This window comes from Onychostruthus taczanowskii, unplaced genomic scaffold, assembly GCF_017590055.1.
Source record: "Onychostruthus taczanowskii isolate IOZ18803 unplaced genomic scaffold, ASM1759005v1 scaffold65, whole genome shotgun sequence".
NCBI classification, from domain to species: domain Eukaryota; kingdom Metazoa; phylum Chordata; class Aves; order Passeriformes; family Passeridae; genus Onychostruthus; species Onychostruthus taczanowskii.
This window is the reverse complement of record NW_024504233.1, coordinates 1,071,451-1,099,402: the sequence shown is the minus strand read 5'-3', so window position 1 is coordinate 1,099,402 and position 27,952 is coordinate 1,071,451. Positions and strand designations below refer to the sequence as shown.

Genomic DNA, 27,952 nt, shown 5'->3' with positions numbered 1-27,952 from the left:
AGTTTGGACAACTAGCATAACAAGAACAACTGATTATTGTTTCAAATGAATGAGTTTCCTGTTTATTCAGCCGTGTAGGTTTTGTTGATCATTAGGTTGTCATTATGTTACAAAGTAAACTATTCCACTAAGTTTTCTCTAGGAATAGCTGAACTTCAAAGGCAGCTTTTCTTGCCTGTACTGGTATCGCACATTATTATTTATTCCCTCTTTCCTTTTGTTTATTGCACACAAATTCTAGATGTTTGCAGTGTGGATAGAAAAATTGATGTGTCAGCTTCTGCCAAAAGTGTCTGTATTAGTGATCTCTTTGGGTTAGGTGAGCACAAAACTGAAGTGAATGGTTTTAACCAGAATGCCAGGATTTGTTTGCATTGCTCATGCAAGTACTGATGAACAAACACCCAAATTTTGCAAATGGATATAAACTATTGATTACAGCAACTTCTGTAATGGGGCAAATACTGCAAACATTTTGGGCGGTATTGAGCTAAAGGTAAAATATAGCTGAAAGTCTATGTAAAATAAAGCTGAAATAATGTAAAATTCTAATACTTAATAGAAATCAATTACCTGCAGTTAACTGTGACAGTGTCTCCTTCCCTGTACAAAAGCATTTGGGAATAAATTTGAGATAAGGGTGACCATGATGATGCTTACAAAGCACAATTCTTCTGATAAGACTGCATTTTTTGCAAAATGGTTACTTGTGTCTGCATCTGATAAAGACAGAACCATACTGTTCTTTGTGGGAAAATGAAGAACTGCACAAATTGGGTTTTCCAGAGTAATTTCTGACATATTAAAAGTTCAGTCTAGAAATTCTGCTATTTCTAGGGGAGAAAAGTCTTTCGTTCAAAAGCTAAAAGTAGTTTTTCTGAATGGAAAGAATTAGAGTGCTAAATTTCTACTCCTGACTCTGTATTTGAACATCACCTAGTCATCTGGTCTATGTACAGCATAGGAATTCTCTACATTGATGAAAATAAGTAAGATACAACCAGGGATATGCTGAAGGGTGTTGCAAATTGATAAATAGGCTTCAGAAAGTATGTTGTAGTTCTGTTGCTTGTTAAGATACTGCTTGTTGTTGTTGGAGGAAACATTTTGGATTAGTCACTGCATTTTGGATAGTCTAACTGCAAGAGCCTATCTAGTTACTGTGTCAAACCTCCACACTGACCTCTAATATCTCCAGAGCCCTCTGTGCCTTGCTTGGCATGAATGCTTCCATATCATCTTCCAGTTATTTACTCTTCTATTTGAAACAGGATTTTATTGAAGCTGTAATGCTGTAAATCCTGTCTTGGGTAAGAGTGCTTGTAAACTATTTTTATAGAGTCATGTAATTACTGATAATTACTTCCATGTCCTATGAGTCTGGTGGTTTACATGGAAAAAATCCAGGGTCTTGTTGGAGACACACATACATATGCAACAGTTGAACTTTGAGGTCACTGCACTTACTGATCTGAGGACATACTCCTGTTGAGTCTGAAGAGAAAGCTCCCCTTGAGAAATAAATGGAGAAAAACTGTAAATAAGTACAAGGATTAAACTGATTCCAATATTTATGGCAATACAAAGTTGCTTACGTGATTTAGCCCCATTAAGTTTAATAGAATTATTAACTGCTGAGTATTTTAAATAAGATTTCTCAGTCTGGATGTAAATTAAATGTGACCTTGTATTTCAGCTTCCAGAGTGCATGCTGATACTTCAGTGTTTTATGTCTAAACATTAATTTTTCATAATATTACTTTGATTTTGATTTTACTAAAGTCATCAGCTAATTGAACATTAAAATATTCTTAGTTATTTCTGTCATCTTTGGATGCTGCAGTACTCAGAATTTCAGGAAGCAGTTATCCTAATTGTGTAATTCTAGACAAATAAAACCATTTGTTATCCATTAGGTGCCTGTTAATGACTTAAACTTGACTCCATTGTAATTGCAGAAATGTCCTGAAAATGACATAAGAAGCTGTTGTCTTGCTGAAATAAAGCAAACTGAAGAGAAGTACACTGAAACTCTGGAATCGATTGAGAAAGTAAGATGCTGCTTAAAGACTTGTAACATGCATTTTTATAGCAGTCTAGAAGACAGGATTACTATAACTAATGTTTATATAATTAATTTCTTTCAGTTTTTCATGGTGCCATTGAAAAGGTTTCTGTCAGCATCAGAGTTTGATACTGTTTTCATCAACATTCCTGTGAGTAATTATATTTAATGAACAGATATGAGGTTCATAGCTGATTGTGATATATTGGTGTTACATGTTATTGCACAAAATGATTATTTGAAATACAATGCATTGTGTGTTTATGTGGATATTAGTTCATTTAAAAAGGTGTGCGCTACCAATTTCTGTTTTTTCTGCTTGAGGGAATACGGTAAGATATATAGCATTAGTGTGTGAGATAGTGAATTGTTATAAACTGCAGTATTTTTGATCCTTGAAAGCTAATAATTTCTAGAAATGGATTGTCTTCTAATTAATGTTGATGTTTTAATGGTGGTACAAAGTTGTGACTGCTAAGTTACCTGTTGCTGTGTACTGACTATCTGTAGGTGCTCTGTGAATCCTTGTAGCTGCCCTGGCTCTTACATCATCGAGCACACTTGAAAGTTAACATAACTCAGAGTTTTTGAACTCTGAATCTGGTGCTGGAAAGGATAAGGAAATCCTCTGTGAACTATCTAGGAAACCTCCTATTTGATTGAAACAATAGTGGTTCCTGTGTTGTGTCACTTGTTTTCAACTTAATCAAAACTGTGTGACACTTGACTTGTATTTCTAGTTGATAAGAGATCAGCATGTCTTTACTCTGTCTAACTTTAAAGGAAGACATCAGAAATGGTCTGAAGTCTCTCTCAACACAGACAAATGAAAGCAATGTTCTTTTATGAGGCCTTTGTAAAGAAGGGGTCTCCAGAGTGTGGCCTATGGGCCGCATCAAGCAGTTATTGCTTTTAAAATATCACCTCTGGTTTGACCATCTCTGGCATATCCAACAGGCTCTCAGGTTATAGGAAGGGGTGTTGGGGACTTTATTCTGTTCTGTGAGAACCTGGCTTGTCTATAAAAATGTTTTGGTTGCTGTTCCAGCATCATCCTGGTAGAAGGTAAGTTATGACAGTTATTATGCAGATGATACCTGACCCCTTGCCATATTTTTCCCTCAGTTAAGTTTTCACTCTGCCTCTTGATTGCTGTCATGTCCTCCACTTTGAATATTAGACCAAAACACTGTCACAGATATTAGTAACTAACTTGTCTTCTTGAATTACATCAGCTCCCCACAGAAATCCCTTTGCTTTTGAAAACAAATTTATATTCTGTCCTGCATTAGTATTTCTTACTCATTGCAAATAAAGGCATGATCTGTCCTAAGTTACTGTAAAGCTCTTTCCTAAGGCTCTGTGTGCCCAGGCATATTGACTGACTTTTGTTGAAAGACCTAATTCCAGTCAATGGAAACACTGCACAAAGGTACAGAAAGGGCTTGAATGCTGTAAGCACAAACAGGAAGGTCAGCCCACTCGCTGCTAGTTCAAGGATTGCATGGGATCACAGAAGATTAAAAAGAGCAAAACCTGTATGTTTTAGACTAGAGAGACACATAGTAAGCTTATGTTTGGGTTGTTTTCATTTGTTTTTAATTGTCAGCATTCAGTATTCTGCTGTTAGAAGAAGCTGCTTATTCCCAACTCCAGGAGCATTTCATTCTGCTGTTAGAAGAAGCTGCTTATTCCCAACTCCAGGAGCATTAATAACCTTAAAAGAAATACAGGACTTGCCTAAGCCAAAAATATTTGCGACTGCTTTGTCTGCTCAGACCTTGTCTGTGCGGCAGTTCCTCAGCAGGAAGGCTGGAGGGCAGTGGAAGCTTGTTTTAAACTAAAAATAGCTGTTACACAAAGCTCTGCAGCAAAGTGAGATGTGAAGAGCAAGTGCTGTGTTCTCAGAACAGAAAGGATTTTCTTCTGTTGAGGGGTTGTGGTGAAGGATTGTTTCCTTAGGGTGATGTTATATTCCTTAAATAGACTCTAAAAGATGCTTGCTGGATCAACTGCTGATATCAAAATACTTGACTTTGAAGAAAAAAACCAATTACCCCAAATTACTCACCAGTCTAAAGAGAGTGACTTTCATTGGCACTCATATTTCTAAGTTATGTTCTTTAAAGTGAATATATGGCTCTATATTTGTATCTTTATATGTCTGTCTATATTGTGTATCTATGCATTTGTATGTACATCTATATGTGCACCTTTATATAAATGCACTTATATGTGCACCTGTGCATGCCTTTGAATTATTTATATGGACATACAGGGAGAAAGTGAGATTAAAGTATGTGTAACAGATACTGAAGTGTTGGAACATTCATTAACTTCTAATGATGTTACATTAGTTTAGTTTAAAATTTGATATGAATTAGAGATAGAAACCCAGAAAGATCCATTGTCCCCTTAGTATTAAGCTGTTTTTCAGGGGTATTGCTTAGCTGAGTCCCTGTGTGCTTATTAGAAAATATGCTCCTGTTCCAAATACATTAATTGGGAAGATTTCTGTAATGATGTCTGTGTACTGCAACTTAAGATTCTGAGGATGAGGCCATACAGTTGCTAGCAACTAAATTTGATCTGTTTCAAGATTCTGCACCCTCATCAGTGATGGTATTGACCTTGTATGTACTGTTAGTTTTCATCAGTGTGAAGTGAAATGTTTTAACTTAGTTCACAACTCATTATTGAATATTATTTTTGCAGCGTATAATTTCTTGAATTAAATCATCTCAGTGGCTTGCTGTTAAACAGTCCTCTCTTTTTCATTCCAATGGTCTCTATACTACTTACAGTTACCCAGATTTCAAAACTTCTTAACCATGACTTAATTTCTTGTGAATTTTCTGACAGTGTCCATAAAGTGTTAAAGCTGACGCAGTCTCCTGTAGTTTATGTGTGATGGTGTATAAGCAAGGAGAGTTGCAACAGTAATCAAAGAGCAAATCTTTCTGCAGTATTCTTTCTCTCAGACATTAGCTGAGTGCTGTATTGGGAAAGTCATTATGATTGCAGTTAATTTAGCATTAGGACATCACTAATTGACCAATGTAATGTACAGAACTAATTTTTCACAGCTCAGGGACAAGAATCATTACTTTAGCTTGTCACTAAAGCATTTACTTGACTTGCTTAATTTTAAAATTATCATTATAAAATAAAGGTGAATTAACAGTGCACGTTCCAAGCTAGAATAAATTAGTCTCTAATAGGTAGTTCTTGGAGTTTAGTTTTTCTTGTTGCACTATAGGGAAGATGTGCCAAACCTTGAAATTAGATTCTATTCTCAAATAATCTGTTTTCCAATTTATTGAAATTAATGGGTCTAACACAAAATAATTAATTTTTATATTCAAAGCTTTAAGCCATTTTGTTTTTACAAAGCTTTCCCCCTCTCCATTACTGTTTTTAAGGATTTGGTGAAAATTCACAGGAATCTTACACAGGACATCAATGATTCCATTGTTAACAAAAATGATCAGAACCTATATAAAATTTTTATTAACTACAAGGAAAGGTAAGACTTAAGCATTCTTACTAATCGTGCTGATATGTGTTCATTTGGTATTTTACTCTATTTTTATTTGATGAATATTTCTGAAACAGGATTAAGTAAGTAAGTAATTAAGTTCAAAGTAAGTATCCTTATCAAGCTAGTTTTGGTCTTTTTAGCATGGAAGTCAAGGTGCCACCTATTGCTTTATGAGCCCTTGCTTTTGTTACTCCAGCTTTGGCAATACTTTTACTTAGACAGGTAACAAATATATTTTTAAGGAAATTTAAATTTTGCACAGCATTTTTTTTTCATGCATGTAATCCAGATATTGTACAACATGTATTAGTATTGTTTAAGAGATTAAAGAAAGGATACTTATTAGGGATATTTCAGATTAAAGAAAACAGAGGAGGTCATAACTGGAAAGAAGCGGCAGCATATGTAGAAGAGAAGAGACTAAGGTCTTGCTTTACCCTGAGGCAGAGGTGTGATAGTAAAGCAAACACCCTTTGCCTTCGAGCTTTGAAAAGCAGCCAAGCTGATAACAGGATAGCTGTGGCAACATGCCATACCCTGTGGGCTAATTGCCAATTTTTTACCCACCTTTTCATATTGTTCCTTCTGCCAGCACTGAACAGCTGTTGGACTCTACAGATGAATTTATATGCCTGTGGTACTTGGCTGAAAACACTTGTTCTGTTGGCTACGTTGCTGACCTACCTTAAAGTAACCTTTGGGATTTGGTTAAAATTAAGTCCTTCTGGGAGCAGAGTCAGACTTGAGGGAGCTAACTGGGTTTGCTTCAGGGTGAAGGAGGATTATTGCGGTCATAATTGGTGTGTGAGAAATTGGACAGCAGCATCCCAAGAATGTTAGATGGGACATTTTTCCAAGGGAGGAGGGTGTCCCAGACTGCCCATAAACAGTCCTGCCTTCAGAGACCCTCTGTGTCAGCTTCTAGTTTGGAGCAGAAACAATTGTTTCCCAGGCTGTTGCACTTTCTGCAGCTGTAGGAGGGAATCAGGGGACAAGGAATTGTTCTGGAAAATGCTTATCTTTCTAAAATTGTTCTGAAGTACATGGTAAAATAGGAACAAAAGACACTGAGAAAAAATACCAAGTTTACATTATTAAAAAAAGGGAACAGAGGTTGATGCAGTGTCTGAACCATACAGTGGTTAAAAGTAATCAGAAATGATAAGTTTTAAATCATTGTCATCACCTTATTGTGAAAAAAAGAATTAAATAAAAGGGTAAAGTTTAGGTGAGAAAAAAATAAATTTAGGACACCTCAGTGGAAGGCTTGTGGGGACCCACCAAAAAGGGTCTGAAGCATACAGAAGAAATCACCTCAAGAAATAGATGAAAAGGTGAAAGAAGAGGGCACTCTCAGAGCTGGGAAAGAAGCCCTCCACAGAGAGGCAAGAAACTCCTGTCGTAAAACCAGGCACCTTTAGGAAGCCTGGCTTCATTTGACATCTATTGAAAATTTCTTAAGATTTCATACACTATTATTTTGATCTGAGAGCTCAGACCTGATAGAAAATGTTGGAGACAGATGAGTTTGGATAATCTACAAGTTCTTTAAATGATGGCTGTAATTAATCCTCTTTGGCCTCCAGAATTTATTCGTTACAACCTTGGAAGTCTACATTGCTGTAAACCCTATAGGCTGTTCTGTTCAACAGAAATTTTGCTGCTTTTTAATAAATCCTGTGTTTATCAGAACATATTTATATATATGTATATGACTATTAAAGGAAAAGGCAATAATTTTAGACTATTTTGAAAGTAGAGCAGAACTGTTCTCCTGAATAGTCTTTATTAATTCATGTTATCCATTGAACACATGGTTAAATTCTACCCTTGCTTATATAGGCACCGCTTCTTTTGAAACAAGGATTGTGAAAAAATTATCAAGGGTTGTTCTTAAATAAACAAATGTTCCTTTCATTCTTCCTCTTGCTTTGATTTAGGTTGGTTATTTATGGACAGTACTGCAGCCAAGTGGAGATAGCAATATCGTGCTTAGACAATATCTCAAAGACAAAAGAAGATGTTAAATTGAAGTTAGAGGTATCAGTATTTTTTAACATGTATATATATGTATATACCTTATACCATGTGTTTCTGTGATTGTGCTGCTTTCATTGAAGTCAAAACCTTTATGAGGATGAAACTAGCTGGACTGATGAGTCAGTGTTTTTCTTTTCATTCTTTTGGAGCCTCTGATCAAATGAAAATGTGCTGCATGTACAAAAGTGTGCACTGGTCCTGAAGTGAAGTGAGCTTTGCCTCTGACCTTAGTAGAGTTAGGGTTTTCTCTCAGGAAGTGACCATCAGTGGTACCCTTCCATTAATCAGTGTATCTCAGCTGGAACATAGAGTCTCAGGGTCACACAGGCTGGGAGGGACCTGTAGGCTGCACAAGTCCTCGTCCCATAGCCTCAGGGTTGTCTGCCAACCCCTGGGTCCTTCCTGCAGAGCTGCTGCCCACCTGCTGAGCCCTCAGGGTCAGCATGTCCCTGGCTGGTGCCTGTGGGGTGAGGCACTTCATCTTTGCCTTGTTGCCTTCGTGTGAGGTTTGTGCTGGGCCTGCCCTGAGGGCTGCCAGCTGCACCCCGGCTGTGCTGCCTGCAGCCCTGCTGGGGTGTCCTGTGGCTGCTGCTGCAGACCATGGCCCATGGCACTGAAGGGGAGGGGGCCTTGTACAGAGCCCTAAAGAGCTCTGTTTGCACCTGTCCCTCGGATGGTGCAGGAGACATCAGTCACTGCACTTTTTGAGCCTCATAATTCAGTCAGTTTTTTATAGACCTGGAGCATAACATCCCAACCTGGATATTACTGTACTGTGAGAGACGAAGCTGTGGAAAAGTCAAGGTGGACTGTCCCCACCCATTTACAGATCTAGTCAAGTAGGTCAGGCATTGACTTACCTGTGGTAAATCCATCCTAGACATTCCCATATACCTTCCTCATGTGCCCAGGTTTTACTGCCAAGAGGACTTGTTCCACAATTTTTGCATTGAAGTACTGAAGTGAGACTTACTGGCCTGTAGTTTCCATGATTGCCTTTTGGGGTTTTTTTTGCCCCATAGGAAAATATTTTTTTTTAGTTGTATGGAATGGCTAATTTCTCTTGCCTTTGTTCTACTCTCTCATGCATGTTGAAACATCTGAGAACATGTGACTAAATGCAGGCTTTTTTTGGTTTTGCCATATAAACTGTTTTTCTTCATTTTGTTGCTGCTATTTATCACAAACTTAAGATAATTGCTTATATGTCATTGAATTTTAATATGTATCATTTGAATAGGTTTATTTTCTAGCTCTATTGCCTTATTCTTTCTTCTGCTTTGAACTAGGAATGTTCCAAGAGGGCTAATAATGGGAAATTTACATTGCGGGATCTCTTAGTGGTTCCAATGCAAAGAGTGCTGAAATATCACCTACTGCTCCAGGTATTTTATTTTTGAAATTTAAGGGGGCTGAGAGCAAAATTTTGATTGTTTATCATCAGTGGGTTGTAAAAATGAAAGCCAAATGTCTTTATCAAAGGAAGGTGATTGATACATCCCAAGATGTGTTAAGAAATAAAATTCAGTCAAGTGCAAGGTTTCTCCCAGAGATAATTTCTTAGAGCTGAAGCATACCTAGGGAAAATAGAACCAAACTATTGTTTCCTCAGTCTCTGGACCTTTTATTGTTTGTGTGTTTAAAATGGTTAGTAGTACCAAACCATAAGCATGGTACTTGGAAATGTGAACCATTACCTTCCAAAACAAAAAGCTGGGCCATACATACAATACTTTTAAGATACTTCTTCGCTGTCATAAATTGCAATTAAGCCATATTTATCTTGAAATGCTTCTTGTTATAACCCACAAAGCATTAGCTTTTGCAGTTAGTCCTGTAATAAGGGTGGAGAGTCTTATAAATTTAATTTGATAGCTGTGCCAGGAGACTCATTAGTTCAGCTGCGAAGAAATGTATTACTGTATTAGACTGTCAACCCTGCTGATGCTTGTAAAATGTCATTTTAAAAAGATCTACTACTTATATATGGAGCATAATTTTTACTCTGCAGAACAACATACATTTTGTAATATTAAATGTTTGAAATACTTCTGTAAATGAGTCATCAATATTTTGATCAATGCAAAATTGAAAAAAAGCAAAATTAATGGTACAACTTCTTAAAAAAAAACTTAGGAGATCTGACTCATGATTTTATAGTCATCCTGCATATTGTGGAAAGTTGATATACAATGTCACTATGCTCTGTGTAACAATATAAATTGTACAAAAATATTTTACAGACTTGGAAAGAAAATAATGACTAAATTATTAGAATTGCAATGCAAATATAAGTACTAATTATTATTAATTGCAAGATGAGTATTAAAATACTATTCCATTTCTTATGATTTTACTAAGTTATCTGAGCTGAAATGTATAATTATTGCATCAAATTATGGAAGAAATGGCCTTATTCCCCAAGAGGTTGCACTTCTACTTCATAAAGCCCCAAGAAGACTCTGTATTTTCCATATGAAAGTGGCTAAAATAGTTCTTTGAACATGTAAATTTGATTTCAGTATGTTTTCTGAGTCAGCTTCCTCTTAGCTATGATGAGACAGTGACTTTTAAGCTGTGCACGCTTCAGCTGAGGTTTTACTGCCAGCATGGATCCCTGTCTGTGGACAAGTGCATGCTTTGGAATAGGATGAAATACCATATAGCAATGTGTAAATGAACCTGAGTTTTGTTTACCTGAGCTTCCAGCATGCACATAGTTATGATCTGATTTGGCAAGTTTTAAGTGCTAGACAGACCAAATTCACTTCTTGTGATGGTTCATTAGCAACTGAAGTCAGTGTTTAGGCTGTGCAGCTATCATTCCTAAACACTTGCCAATTAACTGTTTGCAATAGTCCCCACTCACTGATAGGCTGCTCACTGTGGGGATGAAAATGCCTATTCTTGGGCTATGTTTTCTGGTTTTGGCTTCTGTATTTTTTGGGGGTGGGGATGAGCAATGATGATTTCAATTTATAAAAATGACGAACAGTGGGTGGAAAGTTTTAACTGCTCTGTCCACAGGAGCTGGTAAAGCACACTACTGATGCCATGGAGAAGTCAAATCTAAAACTGGCACTTGATGCAATGAAGGTGAGTATTTATGGCAGTGAAGTATTTATGTCTGTTGGTGGTTAATGTCTGTTGGAATGGTAACTCAGAATTCTATTTCCTGGAGGAGATCATGTTCTTCACAACATTTCAAACATGTTTTCACAGGTTCCTGTGAGCTTTGTCTGTCATGGCAAGTGTGAAGTTGAGGGTTTTACTCAAGTCTGGGAAACAAGTTCAGTAGTTTTCTGAAGCAGAGGGCTTGTGAAATGGAACTTCCACATTTTGGGTTACTTTTGCATTTGCTGGAAAACAGGTGTTTCAATCATATTGGTCTTGCTTCTGAAATTTAGGAGTATTTCTACTACTGTAAGTCAATTTGAATCAAGATCAGTAATTTCCCAGTGAGATGGAGAGCTGTCTTTGTTTACAAGGCCTTTTTCTGTCATCTTAATATGATCTCTGTGGCATTACCTTTGAAAGCAGTAGTATCTTTCTGGAGGTACTGTGCTTGTCACTATAGATTCACCTGCAAGTGGTACAAACAAATGCTTTATAGAGTATCTGTGCTGCTTTGTGCATAAGGTAATATATTATGTGCTCCTCTGCACAGCTTCAGAAACAAAGCACAGGTCTGCTTCAGTTGCCTTCATGGCATGAATGGTGACATTCATGTGCTGGAATTGGAAAGCTTTTTCTGTTCTCTGTGGAGAAAGGAGACAACATGACATAAATTAAATCTCCTGTTGTAATCTGTATGGTCCACAGTAGATGCTGAAGTCAGACTAAGTTAGTCTTGGGTCACACAGCTGTCTCATATTTTGTGGCTGCCTTGAATGTCTGGAATACAAAGCAGCACAAATATGAGATTTTTATTGCCCTTTTTTTGTTATCCATTCCTGTGCAGTGAACATAGAGGGATGGGCACCATGATAATTTCCCTCGGAGACTGAAAAGAGATGGCACAATGTTCATCCATCTAGTGGCAGGCCATGCATCCTGGTTGATGCTAATTGGCTTGGAAAATAACTCTTTTAAATTTACCCCTGCTTTTTCTTTCCAATTTGCTGGTTTTCTTCATTGTTGGTGTCCGTTGGATGTAAAGATCAGAGAAGTCTCTTGCCAGAGTGGCTGTGGCAGAGATGTACTGGCAGGGTGTAACCAAATAAAATACTACAAAACCTCACCCCCACCCCCTCCAAACCCACAAACCCCTGAGGTATGGGTGTCTCTCCTGAAGGTTGCAGCGTTGTTCCCATTCTGATTTACTGTAGTCCCTGCCATTGTAGTAAAAATAACAGCATAGCACTGGTGTTTTGCTTCTAAAAACCCAGGTGTCTCTCACCAGGAGAGACAAAAAGAAAATGTCTTTGGAAAAACTGCTAGCAAAGTGGTACTGCCCCCCATGAAAGAAAATTCTTAGAAGGATAATGCTATTGGATTTCTTTTGGCAGCAAGAAAGGAGGTTATTTAATTTCTAACCCAAGCCTTTTGAGACTGACGTGAATGTATTCTGCACAGATCCATTTGGGAAGCTAGCATAATGACTGCAGCTATTCATAGGTTTTGATTAAAAACATCTTAGGGAGAAGATGTGTTTTCCTCCCACCCTCCAAATTTGTGACCATATTGAAGGGATACTGTACAAGCAAGTTAGGAAGATCAGAATGCCTTTTCCAACTGCTGCTCTCAGCATTCCTGACCCTGCCAATTACCTCTTCTGCTCACTCCTCATCTCTGCCCATAAACACAGAAGCCCCAGCAAATTGTCACTATTACTCAAGCATCTTCAGAGCATTTTAAAGGCTTTAGTGAAATGTGCACAGTACATGTTCTGGTAAAGGGCACAACAATGATCTCGCCCTGTGACTTCAGGCAGTATATCCCTTCAGAAGCCCCTTTTAAAATCTGCTGTGTAACGGCTTCTCTCTCCTGTGCAACAGTAAGAGCAAATCCCCCTGCTGGGGCCGTAGCTTATAAGCACCCAGGTTTATGATTCATTCACACCTTACATTCTGCTTTTGAGCTGCCTTATATATGTTTTCTGCTATATTCTCTATTTACCTCCTATTTACCTCAGAGGTTGGATATTGACTGCTTTTTCAGTAGTGAGCTGCATAAACTACGTTTCCATCTTTAATCTTGAAAATAAAACACTTAAGGAAATTCTGAAAAAAAATCAGCTCTTTTTAAGAATTCATTACTTGTTTCTCCCTTTCTTGATAGTAAATTCATGTTCCAAGAGATATCATGAAGAGTGTTGTAAATCTTATTGGAGATATGCAGACACTTTTTTCCTTCTTTATTTAGGTGTACATATTGGTAATTCTTGATTGTTGAAGAGAATTTCAAAAGAAATTACTAAATATGTAGATAAGGCAAAGATAAAATTAGAAATATACATGTCAAAATAATCTATTAAAGCAGTCTGTTATAGAAAAGTTATTCTTTTCCTCCCTTTTGCTGTTGATACTCTAGGACTTGGCTCAATATGTGAATGAAGTAAAGAGAGATAACGAAACACTTCGGGAAATTAGACAGTTTCAACTATCAATAGAGAATTTGGTACGTGATTTTTTAATTTACATATAATTTTAAAATCACTTTTGATCAAACATATTGATGTATTTTGTCCTCATTTCATAGGAGTTTATAATATTCTTGATAATATTTAAGTATAAGTATGTCTTGCTTGGTTTAGAATGACTTGCATATTAAAGTACATAAATCTTGCTGTTCTGGCTGTCAGTAGTTAAATATGTTTGTAGGTGTACAGTGACTCTCAGAAGTTTTTGTAATGGGAAAACCTTTCCCGTTTGAAGACAAAAATAGAATGGGCTGATTCTTTGTAGTATTTTGTTTATGTTAGTGAGGAAAAGATGTTGTTTCCTGGTCTGAAAAGTCCTTTATTGGGGTAAAAGGAGTGAGTGTCTAACATTTGAATGTGTTATCTTCACAGTGTTGCTGTATGGAATCATACATTTTACTTCTATTTCAGAACCATTCCCTCTTACAGTATGGCAGACCTCAAGGTGATGGGGAGATAAGGATAACGACACTGGACAAACGTGCAAGGCAAGACAGGTGATGGCATAGCTTGTGGTGTTCGCTATTGACAGCCTGCAAAGTAACTCTTGAGAGATGGCGACCTCAAGGTGATGGGGAGATAAGGATAACGACATTGGACAAACGTGCAAGGCAAGACAGGTGATGGCATAGCTTGTGGTGTTCTGAGAGATGGGAGGTCAGCTCACTGATTCTTGAGGGCTTTCCATTCCACTGGGCATTCACAGCCTGTCTGCTACTGTCCAAGTGAATGTGCAAAGTGATGAATGGACAATTAGTTATTACATTATTGTCTAAGATCGCTAAGTCCCTTACAAGGAGTTGGTCTTAAGCAAAAGTACTTTCAGTGTTGGCTGTTTTATTAGCCACTAGTTTAGTTGTTCATCTTCAAAAATATAAGTGCCACTGGCAAAAGTGTGTAAAATCAGACTTTTTGGTGTTAGTTTTCTGGAGTGTTTTTAACCATCTCTATATTGTATTTTCATAGGCATATCTTCTTGTTTGATCTAGCTGTCATTGTTTGCAAACGGAGAGGGGATAATTATGAAATGAAGGAAATAATAGATCTTCAGAAATACAAAATTACGAATAACCCTACTACTGATAAAGAAAATAAGAAGGTAAATATTTATTACTAATTCACATAAAATGTTTATTTTTAGCAAGAATTTGAAGCATTTTATGGGAGTTGAAAATGTAAATAAAATTTCTTTAAGATGTTTTTCATTTTAATTGTAAGCTGGAGTGAATATTTAGATGTAAATTTTGTTTATTTTGAAGTACTAAAATGTTTGAGTAAGTCATTATAAGGGAACACAAGAAAGTGGTCTTACTGTTCCCAAAATTAATGAATTAAAGAATATACAAATGCTTTGTTACTTTTTAGAGGTTTTCCCCCCCACTTTCAGTTCTTTATAACTGATGACTTTTGTATTACCAATCTTCTTATGCAGTGGTCTTATGGCTTCTACCTCATTCATATCCAAGGTGAAAATGGTTTAGAAGTTTATTGCAAAACTAAAGACTTGAAGAAAAAATGGCTTGAACAATTTCAGATGGCTCTGTAAGTATATTTTTATTAAGGTAGAATCACTTTCATCACTCATGTAAGCATTTTGCTTAAATTATACGGAGCTTTTCTCATGTTTTAATACAGTCTAGTTTTCTATTTTATTTGGCTTTCTGAGAAACAATTGATTGACATCTTCATCAACAGTATTTGAAATTCCTCTTGGAAAAGGAAGAGGGCACTCTAGGCTATGTAGTATTTTCTAACCTTGCCACTAAAACTGTTTTAGTAATGCTGTCTTAAGCAACCATGGGGAAATAATAATTATATTAACAATAAATATCTATCAGAATAGTAACGTTTTTCCTATCCCATTTTAATTTTGACTAATTGAAGTATGCTTTTGCAAGGTGATGCTGGTGGTTTGGGAGGGGATGCTGGCATCTTTGGGAGGGGGTTTTATCTAATTGATTAGTTAGGAGGTGAATCAAGTTGCTTGGCATATTAGATTGAGTTTCAAAAGGCTGATTTCCTTTGTATGTTTTAAAATGAGAGGAGGTTGCTTTAGACTTCTTGAAAAGTAAGTTGTTCAGTTGCAGCACTGCAGATTACCTTATTGTTATGCAGCATGGACTTTATTTCCATTTCTGATTCTTGTCAGAAAGACAAACATGATTATTGACACTTTGGGTATTGTGATTAAATTTAAAGCATGCACAAGAGAATTGGATGACAGGTGATGCTTGCTTTACGGAAAGAAAAAGTGTGAAGGGGGAGTGAGACGCTCCCAAGTGAACACAGCATTAACAGTGGCGGGTTTGGATGTGGTTGTAAAGGGGTGTGGATTCAGGAAAAAGGGTAATGTGAGCTGGTTTGAGTGAAACTTCCTCAAAAAATATATATAATTTTTACAAACCTCAATATGATGAGTGTTAATGATATAACAGAAACATATGGAAGGAGAACCTGAGGTGGACAGATACAATAAAGCCTGTTTACTACTTTTCCCATCTTGCTGATTTTTTTTATTGAAGGCAAAATGACATGTGTTTTGGCAAAAAATTCTAGGTGGCATAATTGGGGTTGGAAGGAGGTATTTATTTGCATTTGTACCTCTTTCTGGCCCTCTGCTCTCCCTGCTGTGCTTTATGTAATACCATACTTGTGTTTACTTAGCATTAACATGTGTGTGAGAAGTGAGGCGCTCAGACTTACCACCTTCAGCATTGTGACTCTTCATCGCTCTTCAGGCATCCTGGCCCAGTTCCCCAAAAAACCAAGCAAACCAGAAGTGGGGCAAGGAGCTAAGAAGAGTGGGGAGAGCACTATGATTTTTTCCCCGGTTCTTCCCAGCCATTTCTATGGTTGTGTGAGGACCATTCTCCCCTGCCCCTCCATGTGTTGGTGTGTGAGTGCAGCTCTGCCCTCATACAGTGCTGGGCAGCAGCCAGCACTGCTCAGCTGTTGGGAATGTGCCTCTGTCACAGGAGTTATGGCTGCTGCTGGCCTGTGGGAGCAGAGCAGGCAGCACCTTAATGGTTGGTGAGTTCGTGTGCCACTCTTTCCTCTCTGGCAGATGGACTTGTTCTTTGAAAATGGGTGGTGGTGCCTTGCATGGGTGTTTGTCCTTCTTGTAAAGCCATACCTGTAGTTTAACCTCTTTCCATGTGGTTGAGGCACCGGGGCTGGAGCAGCAGGATCAGGGCTGAGGTGCACCACGATGCAATGGCATTATTGCTTTATCCTTTCTGGAGTTCTCACTGCTTATCCCCAACTCTGCTACATGGCTTTGACTTCACTGCATGTTTCCCTCAGCATCTCTCCCAAAACATACCTTGATGCATGTAGCAATAATGGTCTTCTAATGTATGTTGAGACACAAGGGTTTGTATTTGGGAACAAGCTAAGCCAAGTGTGTTGAAGGGTCACTTGATTGGTTTCATTTGTAGTTTTCAGGGTTCTCACTGTCTACTGTGTAGATTAACTTTTCTGCTCTGAAAAGTAGCTGTGATTGAAATTGTGCTCTTATTCATTGCATTCAATATAATTACTGCTTCCATGGGCAAAATACTTCTCATTACTTGAAATTTTACAGGACTGCAAACCCAGCACAGTTGAAGGGGTGAATAACTTTGGATTACCAGAAATGATGTTGTTTACTGAGTTCCAGACCGAAATTTCAATGCCTTTGGGATAGCAGTGTGTTGAAGTCAGGTTTGCGCAAGTGTTAATCTAAGAACATAATAACAGAACGAGCTAGGATCTCTCTTATTATTTTTAAAGTAAGAATTAACCTTGTTGCTATTAGAACAGTCTAAGAGGCATAATTATTTCAGCTAGGCTGTAATTTCTCTTTTTTTGAGGGGGGCAACTTAAATGTTTATCTTGTTGCTATTAGAACAGTCTAAGAGGCATAATTATTTCAGCTAGGCTGTAATTTCTCTTTTTTTGAGGGGGGCAACTTAAATAAAACTGGTGTATGAAAAAGTGATGATAGTTTATTTGCTGAAAAAGCACCTATTGTGGAGACGCTGGTGTTGTTGAAATGAGTATTTGCCTCCAGATATGGGAAGTTTATTGATGAAGTATGAAATAGAGGAGAACACTGCTTTGCTGGCTGGACTTGATTTAGGTGCAGAGGGCAGGAATACATTAGGCATACTTGGTATGGAAAATCCCTAAAGGAAGGCTAGATGAAACCCCAGTGCTATTTCCAGAGTGTTCCTTTTCAGAGTAGTAAATTTCTCTTGGAAAGCTAATTTCAAAAACCTGTGAAAATATTCTACCTCTTAGCCAGCTCTGTTAGTGTAGTGTGTGGTGAGTTTTGTTTTGAGGGAGGTTGGAAGTGCTGGGTTACTGGCCATAGGAAACGGAGTAAATTGTTTTTATTTATTTTATTATTTATTGTTTTTTATTTATGACAGCTCTGTTCCTACAGTATGTATATGCTGTTTTCCTGAGACTATTGCTTTATTTAGAAAATACATAATATACCAAACACCACAATTTCTTTTTCTCCTGAGAATTTCATGGGTGTTCTTGAAGTCTCTTCATACAGCACGTCCTTATACAACAATGATACTGTGGTCTGGCTGCACTGTCAACCTAGACATAGTAATAGCCACAGCTTCTCATTTACCCATACCACCCTAAAAAAGTTTATTGTGTACAACCCAAAATTGCTACTTCTTTTGGAGTACTGGATGTTCTAGATCACAATAAATGAAGCAGGACCCTGGGCCAGCATAGTCAACATTGCAGTCAAGCTTAAAGTGGAAACTTTGGTTGGTGGATTGGAGAAGTTTTCATAAAGCTGTCTGTCAGAAAGCACTGGAGGATGTTTTAAGAGGAGCCATCATTGCCAGGGCCTGAGCTGTGCCTTGATGTGCCTCTTCTCTCACTGATGTGAATGCTCGTTCTGCATGCACGGGGGGTGTAACCTGCTTATTGCCTTGGAAGAGATGTGGGGCTTGACTGTGACAGTGGCCAGCTTGAGCAGCTGCTGTTTTGTTCTTGGAGCTCTGGTTATCGCAGTGGATGAGCCTTTAGCTGCAAGGGTAAATAAGCATCTTTTCAAATATAGTGCTGCAAAGGCATGGAATGTTTAAATTTGGTCTAGTGTGTCAAATAGCATTGGTTTAAATGCGAAGTCATTCCATATCCAGGATAATATTGATAGAAGTGTACAGCCAAATTACTGTTCCCATTCGGCCAAATTAGAGACATCATGTGTTAAATGAAATATTGTCAGCAATGTGATGAAGTGCATGGTTTATTTGCCATAACTGGGCCATTTAAAACCTCAAAAACTGATTGGTGAGACACAATTTTTTTTTTTTCTAGTAGCACATCTTGTCTGATTTCTTTCCTCCCCTATTGAAAGCACCAAAAGAATCACAACAAATGTGTAATACTTTCATGTTATTCAGCTTATGCTAAAAGGCGGGAATGTTGACTGATATTTTTTCCCTAGAAAGCTCTTCTACACATGCTTTTTGATTTTAAAAATTATTATTTTTAAAAATAGTTGGCTAATATTTGTGTCAATGAATTTATGCTAACCATTCTTTATAAAAGAAAATATTCCGTGAAAGGTGAAGTGTCCCTCCTCTGTTGTATGCATATGTACATATTCTGTGTATGTACTTCAGTTATATGGTTACTTAGCTGACTAACTACAAGGCTTAATTTCTTATTATATAGCAACTGCTTTTCTCATCATTGTTGGGAAGAATGTAATTCTTCTATTTTCTCATGAGATGATAGAATAAATGGTGAAAGAAAATCTGTTGATTGCTGCTACATCGATCCCATGCTGACACTTAACACTGCCTTCCATCCACTAAATACTTTGTGTGTAGTTTGTTTTTTGATCACAGTAGAGCATGAAGCAGGTGTTTGGTCTCATCACCACAACAGCAGAGAGTTTTCCCATGAAAGGCTTCAGATTATATTTTCCCACTGACAATATTTGAGTCCATTAGTGTAATATAACATGTAATATCTTATGCTGGTTTATGCTGAATTTATTTTGTCATTATGTTGTCCAGTTTCCTAATTTAATTAAGCCTTTCTCAACTGGGTTTTGTAATCCAGTGTAAAAGTGACTGTCAGCAAACTTGAGTATAGAAACATCTTACGCATAAATGCAATTGAAAGAAGCATTTAGGTTGGAAGAGGTGTGTAGAGATTTTTGGCTTCAGTCTCCTGCAAGACTTAGGTTGCTCAGGGCTGTGTCAGCTTTAGTCCTGCTGGATTTCAAGACACACAGAACCAATAATGCAAAGTTTCTTGCAAGTGTTGTAACACACCTTTTAATTAGCCTTTACTCAACTATTGCCTTTCGCAAACTAAGAAATTTATGAAAAGATCTTGTAGGCAGAGGAACAGTTAAAATTTCACCTTCTGAAGTATTATGATTGTAGTTTCTGCTTTGACCTAGCTGAAATAGCAGTATTAATGTCATGTCTAATTAGTAATGCCTGAAAAAATCAGTGGGAAACAGGTTCATTATAGTGATTAGGGTATGCATTAATTGGATGCAGTTAATGAATCTGATTTTTCTTTTAAATACCTAAATAAAATATTTCAGACATGAAAGCTGTACAGCCTTCACAAAATAGTGGTTTTAATTATAATTACACTGTACTTTGTTTTGGGTCACTAGAGAGTTTGTGCAGCAGTTCAGGTAAAGTCTAACGTGTTTTTGACAAATTGCTGCATCAATTCAACACAAATTCACACCTTGCAACTCAAGGAACACAGAACATATCATCTGATAGTGAGGAAATAATCCTGAGATTTGTGGATTATCAAACCTGGTAAGTGTGTGCACAACAATTTAGATTAGGAAAATGACATAAATTGCACCCAGAGCTCGTTGGTTTTCTAAATTTTAGTGAAAACTAGTACAAGACACAAGGTAGGTGCGAAGTGTCCTCTCACCTATTATCATTTGTATTTTCACATTGGCTTTGCACTCTGTGACTAATGACATTGGTCAGATTCCACTCCAATAGATCTGTTCCCTCAGATAGTGCATTAATAATGCATGTGCATTAAGCTTTCTTCTGAGAGAATATTTGAGCTCTGACATATTGAACACTGGCATATTAAATTAAAGCTTTTTTATCAGAGGATCATAAAAGCCTTAAGATGTCTGCTGCATTTTTTAAATAACCTGCAGAGGTGTTGCACTTGTACCAACCTCACACAGGTAACCAAAGCAATAAACAATCATGTCTGCCTGGGGTTTTTTCATCAGTATAAGTATTGCAATACTGCAGAAATGAATGCCAAGTTCTTGTCTGTTAACGAAGAATGTTTGCCTGTTCTTTGCTGTGACTCCAGTTGCTTTTGATCAAACTTTTTTCAGGGTTATAAGCAATCATTCACAACATATTTATAGTTATAAAATTTCTTTAGATTATTCCAGACACAGCAAGAACTGTGTGAAGATGCTGTATATGATTAAGAGCACAGTGTAAGGACAGTGTAAAATGTGAAAGCAAACAAGAGTTTATGAAAACAGTGGGTAAACACCTCAAGATGATAAATATACTTCAGTATTATGTCTTCCAGTTCACAAAAAACCAAAAATATCCCAATCCTTAAGTTTTTACAACTTATCTTACAGTATCTGAGGAATGTTACTATGAAAATTAGTGCTTCTTAAAATTCAGTGGAATAAATTTGTAGTGACATTACATCATAAAAATAAAGTACCACCATCTTAATATTGGCCTTTCTTGTGCAAGGAGTTTTTCCAGTGCTAAAACATGGAATCCTGCATTACATGTTTGTGTTGATACTCTGGTTATATGAATAGATGTCATAGCTTCTCCCTGCAAACCAATGCTGCCTTTTTTCTTAGCACATACGGGTATTTCTCTAATAATTTGCAAGTTAATGGCAGTATAAATCCTGTATTTTCAGTGTTTTTGATTCCAAAACACAGACTTATCTTCAGTTAAGTCTAAATATGATAAAATATTTAAAGCTTATCAATACAAGCAACTTGGTAAATGTGGATTTGTAAGACTTAGAGCTTTCATAAATAATATTCAGCCATTGAATACAGATGTATATAAAGTATAGACGCTCTTGAATTGCAAACACTGATGTCTGACAGAGCTTTGTTCCTATCAGGTAGTGTTCAAAAATGTTGTACAGGAATAGATTAGCTCAAAGCAGTTCACCTCCCATGCTTTTTGGGGAAGTAGACTGATAAAGAAAAAGGAAAGCAATTATCTTGTTTGAAACAATGCAGTATGTTTCCAAAAAGTTAACAAGATAATTTCCTTGATCTCAAAAAAGCCACTCATCATATGATCAAATAAGCAAATTTCGAAGCAAATTCTTAGAAGTTGTGTGTTCTTGATCAAAAGCACAATTTACTTGTGATATGGTTAATTTAATTTTATAACATGTCTTCTTGATGAAGACTCTTTGATGTGACAAACCAGAATGTTTGAGTATTAGCATATGGAGAATTGATTGATTGATTACTTCAATAAATAGCATTCTCAAAGATGATTCTGATATATAACAGCTGAGCTGGAACAGAGAAAATGAATTAGCTGTAAGTAATCAGCATTGCTCCTGAGAAGGTAAAAAAGAAGCTGCAAATTGTCCTTTGTGAAATGGCATTGCTCTCCTCTAGTGAAAGTATCCCTTAGGAATGCCTTTTTTGTTTTTTATGTTTTGGTAAATAACAAAATCCTTGTAAAGATTTAAAAACTAATACTTATTTGTATTTTACTTATTTGTGGCTTTCTCTCTGCCCTGTTACTTTGTTATTGCACAAATGCATTTTCTAGTAGATGACAGCATGTTGTGTGACCAGTTGAAATGGGGATGGTTGCACAGAGCTGAAATGGTTGGAATGCAAAGTCAGTCCAAATGTAAGGCTGGCTCTGTTTGTAGGGACTGGGATCCTAAGGGTGAGTCTGTTGCATGTGTCTTGGGACCGTCTTTGCAAGAAATTGTTCATATGAGGTTTGGCTGAGAGTTTTTAGCCCTGTTTGACAGTAACATGCTGTTGTGGGTTTTTTTTTTAGTGCTAGTAAAGTTTTCCAAAATTTTCTGAGATGCTTAGTACCAGTTGTCATGGCTGAATTTTAGAGGTGCTTAAAGTTTTGAAAGGAGGTTTGGCACAAACTAGGAATTTTGACTTTGGATGTCGTCATAAATAATTTCTGTCAGCAACTAGTATCTTAGAAATAGTTACATTCCATCTGATTTTACTGATGCATATTCTGCAGTGATGCCAATTTTTTGTACAATAAGTAAACCTGGAATAAAAAAATTCAGTATCCAGAGGTATTAACCTGTGCTGTTTCCTTTATAAGCTATACTGCATGAGTACAGCATCAGATTTCACATCACATACACTTGAAAATGATCTTCAGCAGTTCGTGCTCAGGGTGTCCATAATGCTGAACGGTTCTGGACAGAGCATTTTAAATTATTATAAGCATAACATGGAGTGCAGGATAACATCAGCTCTGAAATACAAAGGTCTAACTTGAGGTTGAAAGTTGAGGAGAGTTCAAGGTATGGAGTTTTATCTGAGCTCCCTGTAGTATTTCTTCTTTTAATACTTAAAACAATTGCAATTCACTGCAGATTCTTTATCTGATACTTCATGCATCTCCTTATTTGTTATGCCTCTGGGCTCACAGGTGGGCATACATGCATTAACTATTCTCTAAAGCCAAGTTTTAATCAAGTGAGATGCCTATTTAGTTTCAAATACAATGATGGACATTTTCAAGCACGTACATACAACTGAATTCTGCATAATTTCTTGTGACATGATTGCATTTCTTGAAGATAGTAAGGTGGGAAAATGATCTTTGAGACCTCACCTAAATAGTATTTTTGTGAAAAGAAGTCAAACCCCAAAATAAGAAGTATAATTAGAACTTCCTAGCATGTTTTTTTTTCCCCCCTTTTGGGGAGAACTGTAAACCCCAAAGGGCAGGCAGCTGTCTCACTGCACTGTTATGCAGAGCCTATGGCTGCTCCACAGCCTGTTTCCAACCCAAGAAATTGCTGCTGTTTCACGTTACTCAGAAAACTGCTGTGAGACTGCTGCTGGGGGAAGAGAAGGTTCCTCTGCTCTCCAAGATGCCAGTGCCGCTGAGCTGTGGCAGATGGAGGCGCATCTCTGGGCCTCAGTGATACCTGAGAGGTTTGTCATCAGTCCTCTGAGAATGACTTGATTCAGTCAATGTTTACAAGGTCTGCTTGCTCTGTATTTAGCAGCAGTGGCCTACCCAAGGTTATCTGGCTCAGCACCTGCTCTTGCTGATACCCTCTTTTTTGCAGACAATTCACTTTTGAAAGGAACTTTCTTGATCTGTTTACAAAGGGTTACTTTTGCATTTATCTTTGTGTGAAACATTCATTCCTTGTTTTCCTCTACATGCTCTGATTAAGCATGGATGTGCTTCTCATGTACATATATCCGAGTAATATCAAACTTTTTCAGAGGATTTTTTCCCTCCTGTAATACATTTTCCTTTCCAGTTTAAGAAGAAAAACAAATTTAATTTAACAATACTTGAAGTTTGGGAAATAGAAGTTGAGTTTTTAATTAAGTAGTCCAGAGCAGCAATTTTTCAACATTAATTGAATTGTTTGTAGTGGGTTTAAGCAACACCTTTTCAGTGGCCTAGACCTAGGGAGGGGGGAAATCTGTTAAGGTCTTAATTGCTGAAGTCAAGCTGGTATTGAAAAGCTGCCAAGGAAGCAATTAAAGGAAATGGCCCTCAAAATACAGTGAGAAAGAGAGAACTGGTCACTAGTGGAGGACAGCACTGGACCTTGCAGGTTGTTTAAACTACAGTTTCTAATTGGTAGCATTAAATGCAATGGTAAATAGATTTATAGTAAAAGAAGTATTTTCCCTTGTGCTGTGTTCTGAAGTCTCCTTCCTTTAACTCCTTGCTGGAGGTGAAAGATGGTAGATTTGCAGTTCTCTCTGCTGCTGAATAGCTTCTTGCTGCTTCTTTTTGCTTGTTTTGTGCTATAAGATTGACATTCCTAACCAGGAACCAAAGGCTCCGTGTTCTATTTGCTTCTACTCTTTGCATTTTCATAAAGCCACTTTTTTTTTGTGCGCTCTTTCAGTAAAGGCCCTGTGGTTTGCATTTTATTAATTTCCTATTTAATATTTAAACTTGCTCTAAGGATGTAATTAATCTAGCAAATGTAATACTTCATTTTATCCCTTGATTATATTTCTGTTAGATTTGGCAGCCTGTAAGCTTTCAGTAGTATGTCCATGCAAGACAAATGTGGGACACTAGTTCTTGGTCTCCAAGGCTAATACTGAAATATCTGAATGCTAAACATTCAAGGAAAGATATACTCAGTATAGAAAAATTATAAAATAAGACTACAAGACTTTTTAAATTCTTACTAGCTCTAGAAATATGTCCTTTCTGAAATTAAAACTTAATGGGATTAATGGGATTTTAATATACTTATTTGCCACCTGGGAAAATAGGAGGAAGGGGCTATGTAGTAAGCTATCTCTCAGCCATTTATTTATTCTCTTGGGAAACATCTGTAGTAATTACTTGTTTTGGAAAAAAGACAGTTTTATGGCAGAATGTTCAGTAGTTTTCCTGGTGCATTTTACTTTGTAAGCCCTACCTGTGTAGAGGAAGTTTAACTGACAGTAAAATGAAGTATATTTGTGCCTCCCTCCCCAAAGATGAGGTAATTTATTTGTTTGCTCCAACCTGTTGTGGAAGGTACTCTGTATAGTTTTCCTTGCAGGAAACAAACATGAATGTAAGAATGCTGATAAAACCTAAATTATTGCTACAAGAGACCAAATGCCTGTGGTATTCTACTGCTCTTCAGAAACATTCTGATTTAAATGTCTTCTAATCAGAATATGGTTTTGATTAAGTAAGGAAATTACAGTAACAAATCTTAGATAAGTTGCTTGATACTAATGATGTATTACTTGCATATACACCTTGGCAACACTTTGGATCAAAGATAATCAAAGTTCACATTTGTAAAATGGGGCACAGGACTTACAGAGTTGGATATGTCAAGGTTACCAAGGTTCATTGGTTTTTGTTTTTGACTTGATTATTTGTCTTTTGATTGTGACATGTTTGTGCTTTGAAGGTTAAGCATGAGTTTTAAGTCTTTGATGTGTTATCCCAGCTGCTAGTGTGAAAAAATTGTAGCTTAAACAGTTTCATTTTTTTCATATGAACAATTATTTTTTGGTATTTTGAGGCAGGATAGGCAAGATAATTTATTCCTTATTCTCTAGGCATAGGAATAAGCATCTAGACATCTTGTCTGACAAGACAATTTTGGGCTATCTATATCATTAGTCTGTGGTCAGCTGTGCCATTAATCTAGACAAAGATGATTACTGGAATGGATTTTGTCTGCAGAAGCCTGTGGGGAATAGTTGATAACGTGACACTTCTTGACACCATATATAAAGGTGTTGCATTAGGTGGGTGGGATGAGATTGGCCTATGATCAATTTACTCTTCTGAAAAGAACAAGTCCGTAGAAAGAAATGGCACTGCAAATGTGGAGAGAATATTTTTAAAAGGGGAATAATTCATATGCACAAAGAGTGCTCCAAAGGCTGAGGATATGAAGGGCAATTGAATAAGACACCTGGGTAACTCTTTTGTACACTGAATTTACAAAACTTTAACACAAAGGGTCTGCTCAGGGATGGAGGACTGACTGAAGAAGATGGTGATTCTGCCCCTGGAACTGTGGCTTGTGCAGCAACAAGAATTGCATGTCCAAGTGACAGACTCGTGAGATACGGGCCTGCAGGACTCTGGCTTGGTGGTGTAGCAGTGAATTGGTCCCAGTGGGACTAATATTCTCAAAGTAAATTGGAAAGAGAAAGCTTTGCTCAGAAGGCTCAGGGGCAGCCCAAGGACATTGCAGTAGTGACTGGAGTAAATCTGCTTATGGGGTTCCAGCACTGTGCAAGAGAGGACACTTGTGGTTGTCCCTTATAAAACCTCTGGTGCTGAATTGAGGAGAGAATTGGAAAAATTGTCCTAATAGCAGATTGACATTGACATTTTGTCTCTGCTAGAGTGGGGAAGTTAAAACTGCCTGAGGAGAAAGTAGAAGAGACAAAGGGAAACTACTTTTCCCTCCCCACATTGTTGTTGCTTGTAGAAAAAAAGAGTTTTACAATAAAACGAGGAACGTGTTCTGTGTCACTGTTTACTTCAGATTAAGTATTTCTGGGGTATGAGTGACTTCCTGCTCAGGCCACTCTCAAGATTGTTTGACAGCAGAAATAGAAATTTTTTTTTTGCTGCCTCATAATAGCAGTTCGTTGTGGTACCTCACAATAGCAGTTCGTTTTGGTAGTAGGGGCTGAGGAGTCTGCAGGAGGGCTTGGCTGTCCCGCTGTGATAGTGAAGGAACCCAGTGTAAGACCCAAAAGAAATGTTGTTAATTGCTTCAATACATTTGATTTTTGCTAACAGTTACATCAGCGTTGCTTTTTTTTGGTCTCCAACAAGAAATCCTTCTTCTAAAGAGGAAAATAATATTAGGCTGAAAATTAATATTGGCATAAACACTCAGGGTTTTTTCTGTCTTGCAATATGCCTACAGGTTGGAAAGTAGAAGAGAAGATGATTTGAGAAGGATGAAATGTTTCCTTTACTGTGTTGTGAGAGCGCTGCCCTCTCTTCTGAGGGTATCAGTGTAAGGCTTCCATACTGTAACCAAAAGAGCTTCTTTATGGTTGGACATGGTTTTGAAAAGTTGCATGTTATTATGCCATGACTATTTTGCATTATCAGCTTTATTTGCTGTATTTGAAAACTCAAGACATAGTATGTAATTTTCAGTTGTAGAGGTTTTATGGGGAAAAAATTCCTATGGTCCCTGTGGTATTTGGACTTAGTCACAGATGAGTTGTGCTTAATCTCTAGTTGTAAACCTTCACATATTAATCAAGTTGGGTTATTTTTGCGTTGTATTTGATTTCAGAAAAAAAAAAATTGAAAACTAAAATATCAAACCCCTAGATTCATTAAGTTTCTGACTTTACATTTAAAGGCTTGCTGCTCCATCCATGCTGCTATAGTGAATAATCTCAGCCTTGTCTGATGTGACTACATTACTGGATTTGCCATAATGCAGCATTACTGATCTGGTAGCAGAATGTGCAAGAGTCTTCCAGCCCACAGTAGCACTGCACTAAATGTTCTTCTACAGAGCTTTCCTTATTCTACCTCTACATTTGGAGTATACAGCACACCTTGATTTTATTTTTCTGGGTTTTGTTTTATCACTAATTATCTTTGCATATGGTTCTTCACTTTACAGCACTGTGTCTCCAGAGTAAGCAGATAATTTCTTACTTTGCACTTCCTTTGCACTGTTCTTTTCAAATATTGCTTTTAATATAATGAAGAATGAATACAGTGTATCATCTTTGTTCTGTTAATAGGAAGTCTATTTTGAGTAGTTCATCTTTGTGCAGTATAGCCTGAGAGAAGAAGGAAAGAGAATTTTTACATATGGAAGAAAGTTGTGTAGTCACATCCATGTGTTAAACTACTGTCTATGTAAGGTTGTAATGTTTTTTCCTTTTGATCCACCTATGCTTATTATTTTTGAAGATTGGTTGTGTTCTAATTAAATG

General features: G+C 37.1%; 1 protein-coding gene across 1 annotated transcript in view; it reads left to right on the top strand.

Annotated features, from left to right (window-relative positions):
- VAV3 (vav guanine nucleotide exchange factor 3) overlaps positions 1 to 27,952 on the top strand; it is a 149,337-nt gene that overhangs the window by 56,618 nt on the left and 64,767 nt on the right. Inside the window, exons 6-15 of the mRNA XM_041420770.1 lie at positions 1,959 to 2,051; positions 2,148 to 2,216; positions 5,488 to 5,591; positions 7,547 to 7,646; positions 8,936 to 9,031; positions 10,674 to 10,742; positions 13,179 to 13,265; positions 13,699 to 13,784; positions 14,254 to 14,386; positions 14,720 to 14,829. Coding sequence (XP_041276704.1) covers positions 1,959 to 2,051; positions 2,148 to 2,216; positions 5,488 to 5,591; positions 7,547 to 7,646; positions 8,936 to 9,031; positions 10,674 to 10,742; positions 13,179 to 13,265; positions 13,699 to 13,784; positions 14,254 to 14,386; positions 14,720 to 14,829 — 947 coding nt within the window. The remainder of the gene's footprint in view (positions 1 to 1,958; positions 2,052 to 2,147; positions 2,217 to 5,487; positions 5,592 to 7,546; positions 7,647 to 8,935; positions 9,032 to 10,673; positions 10,743 to 13,178; positions 13,266 to 13,698; positions 13,785 to 14,253; positions 14,387 to 14,719; positions 14,830 to 27,952) is intronic.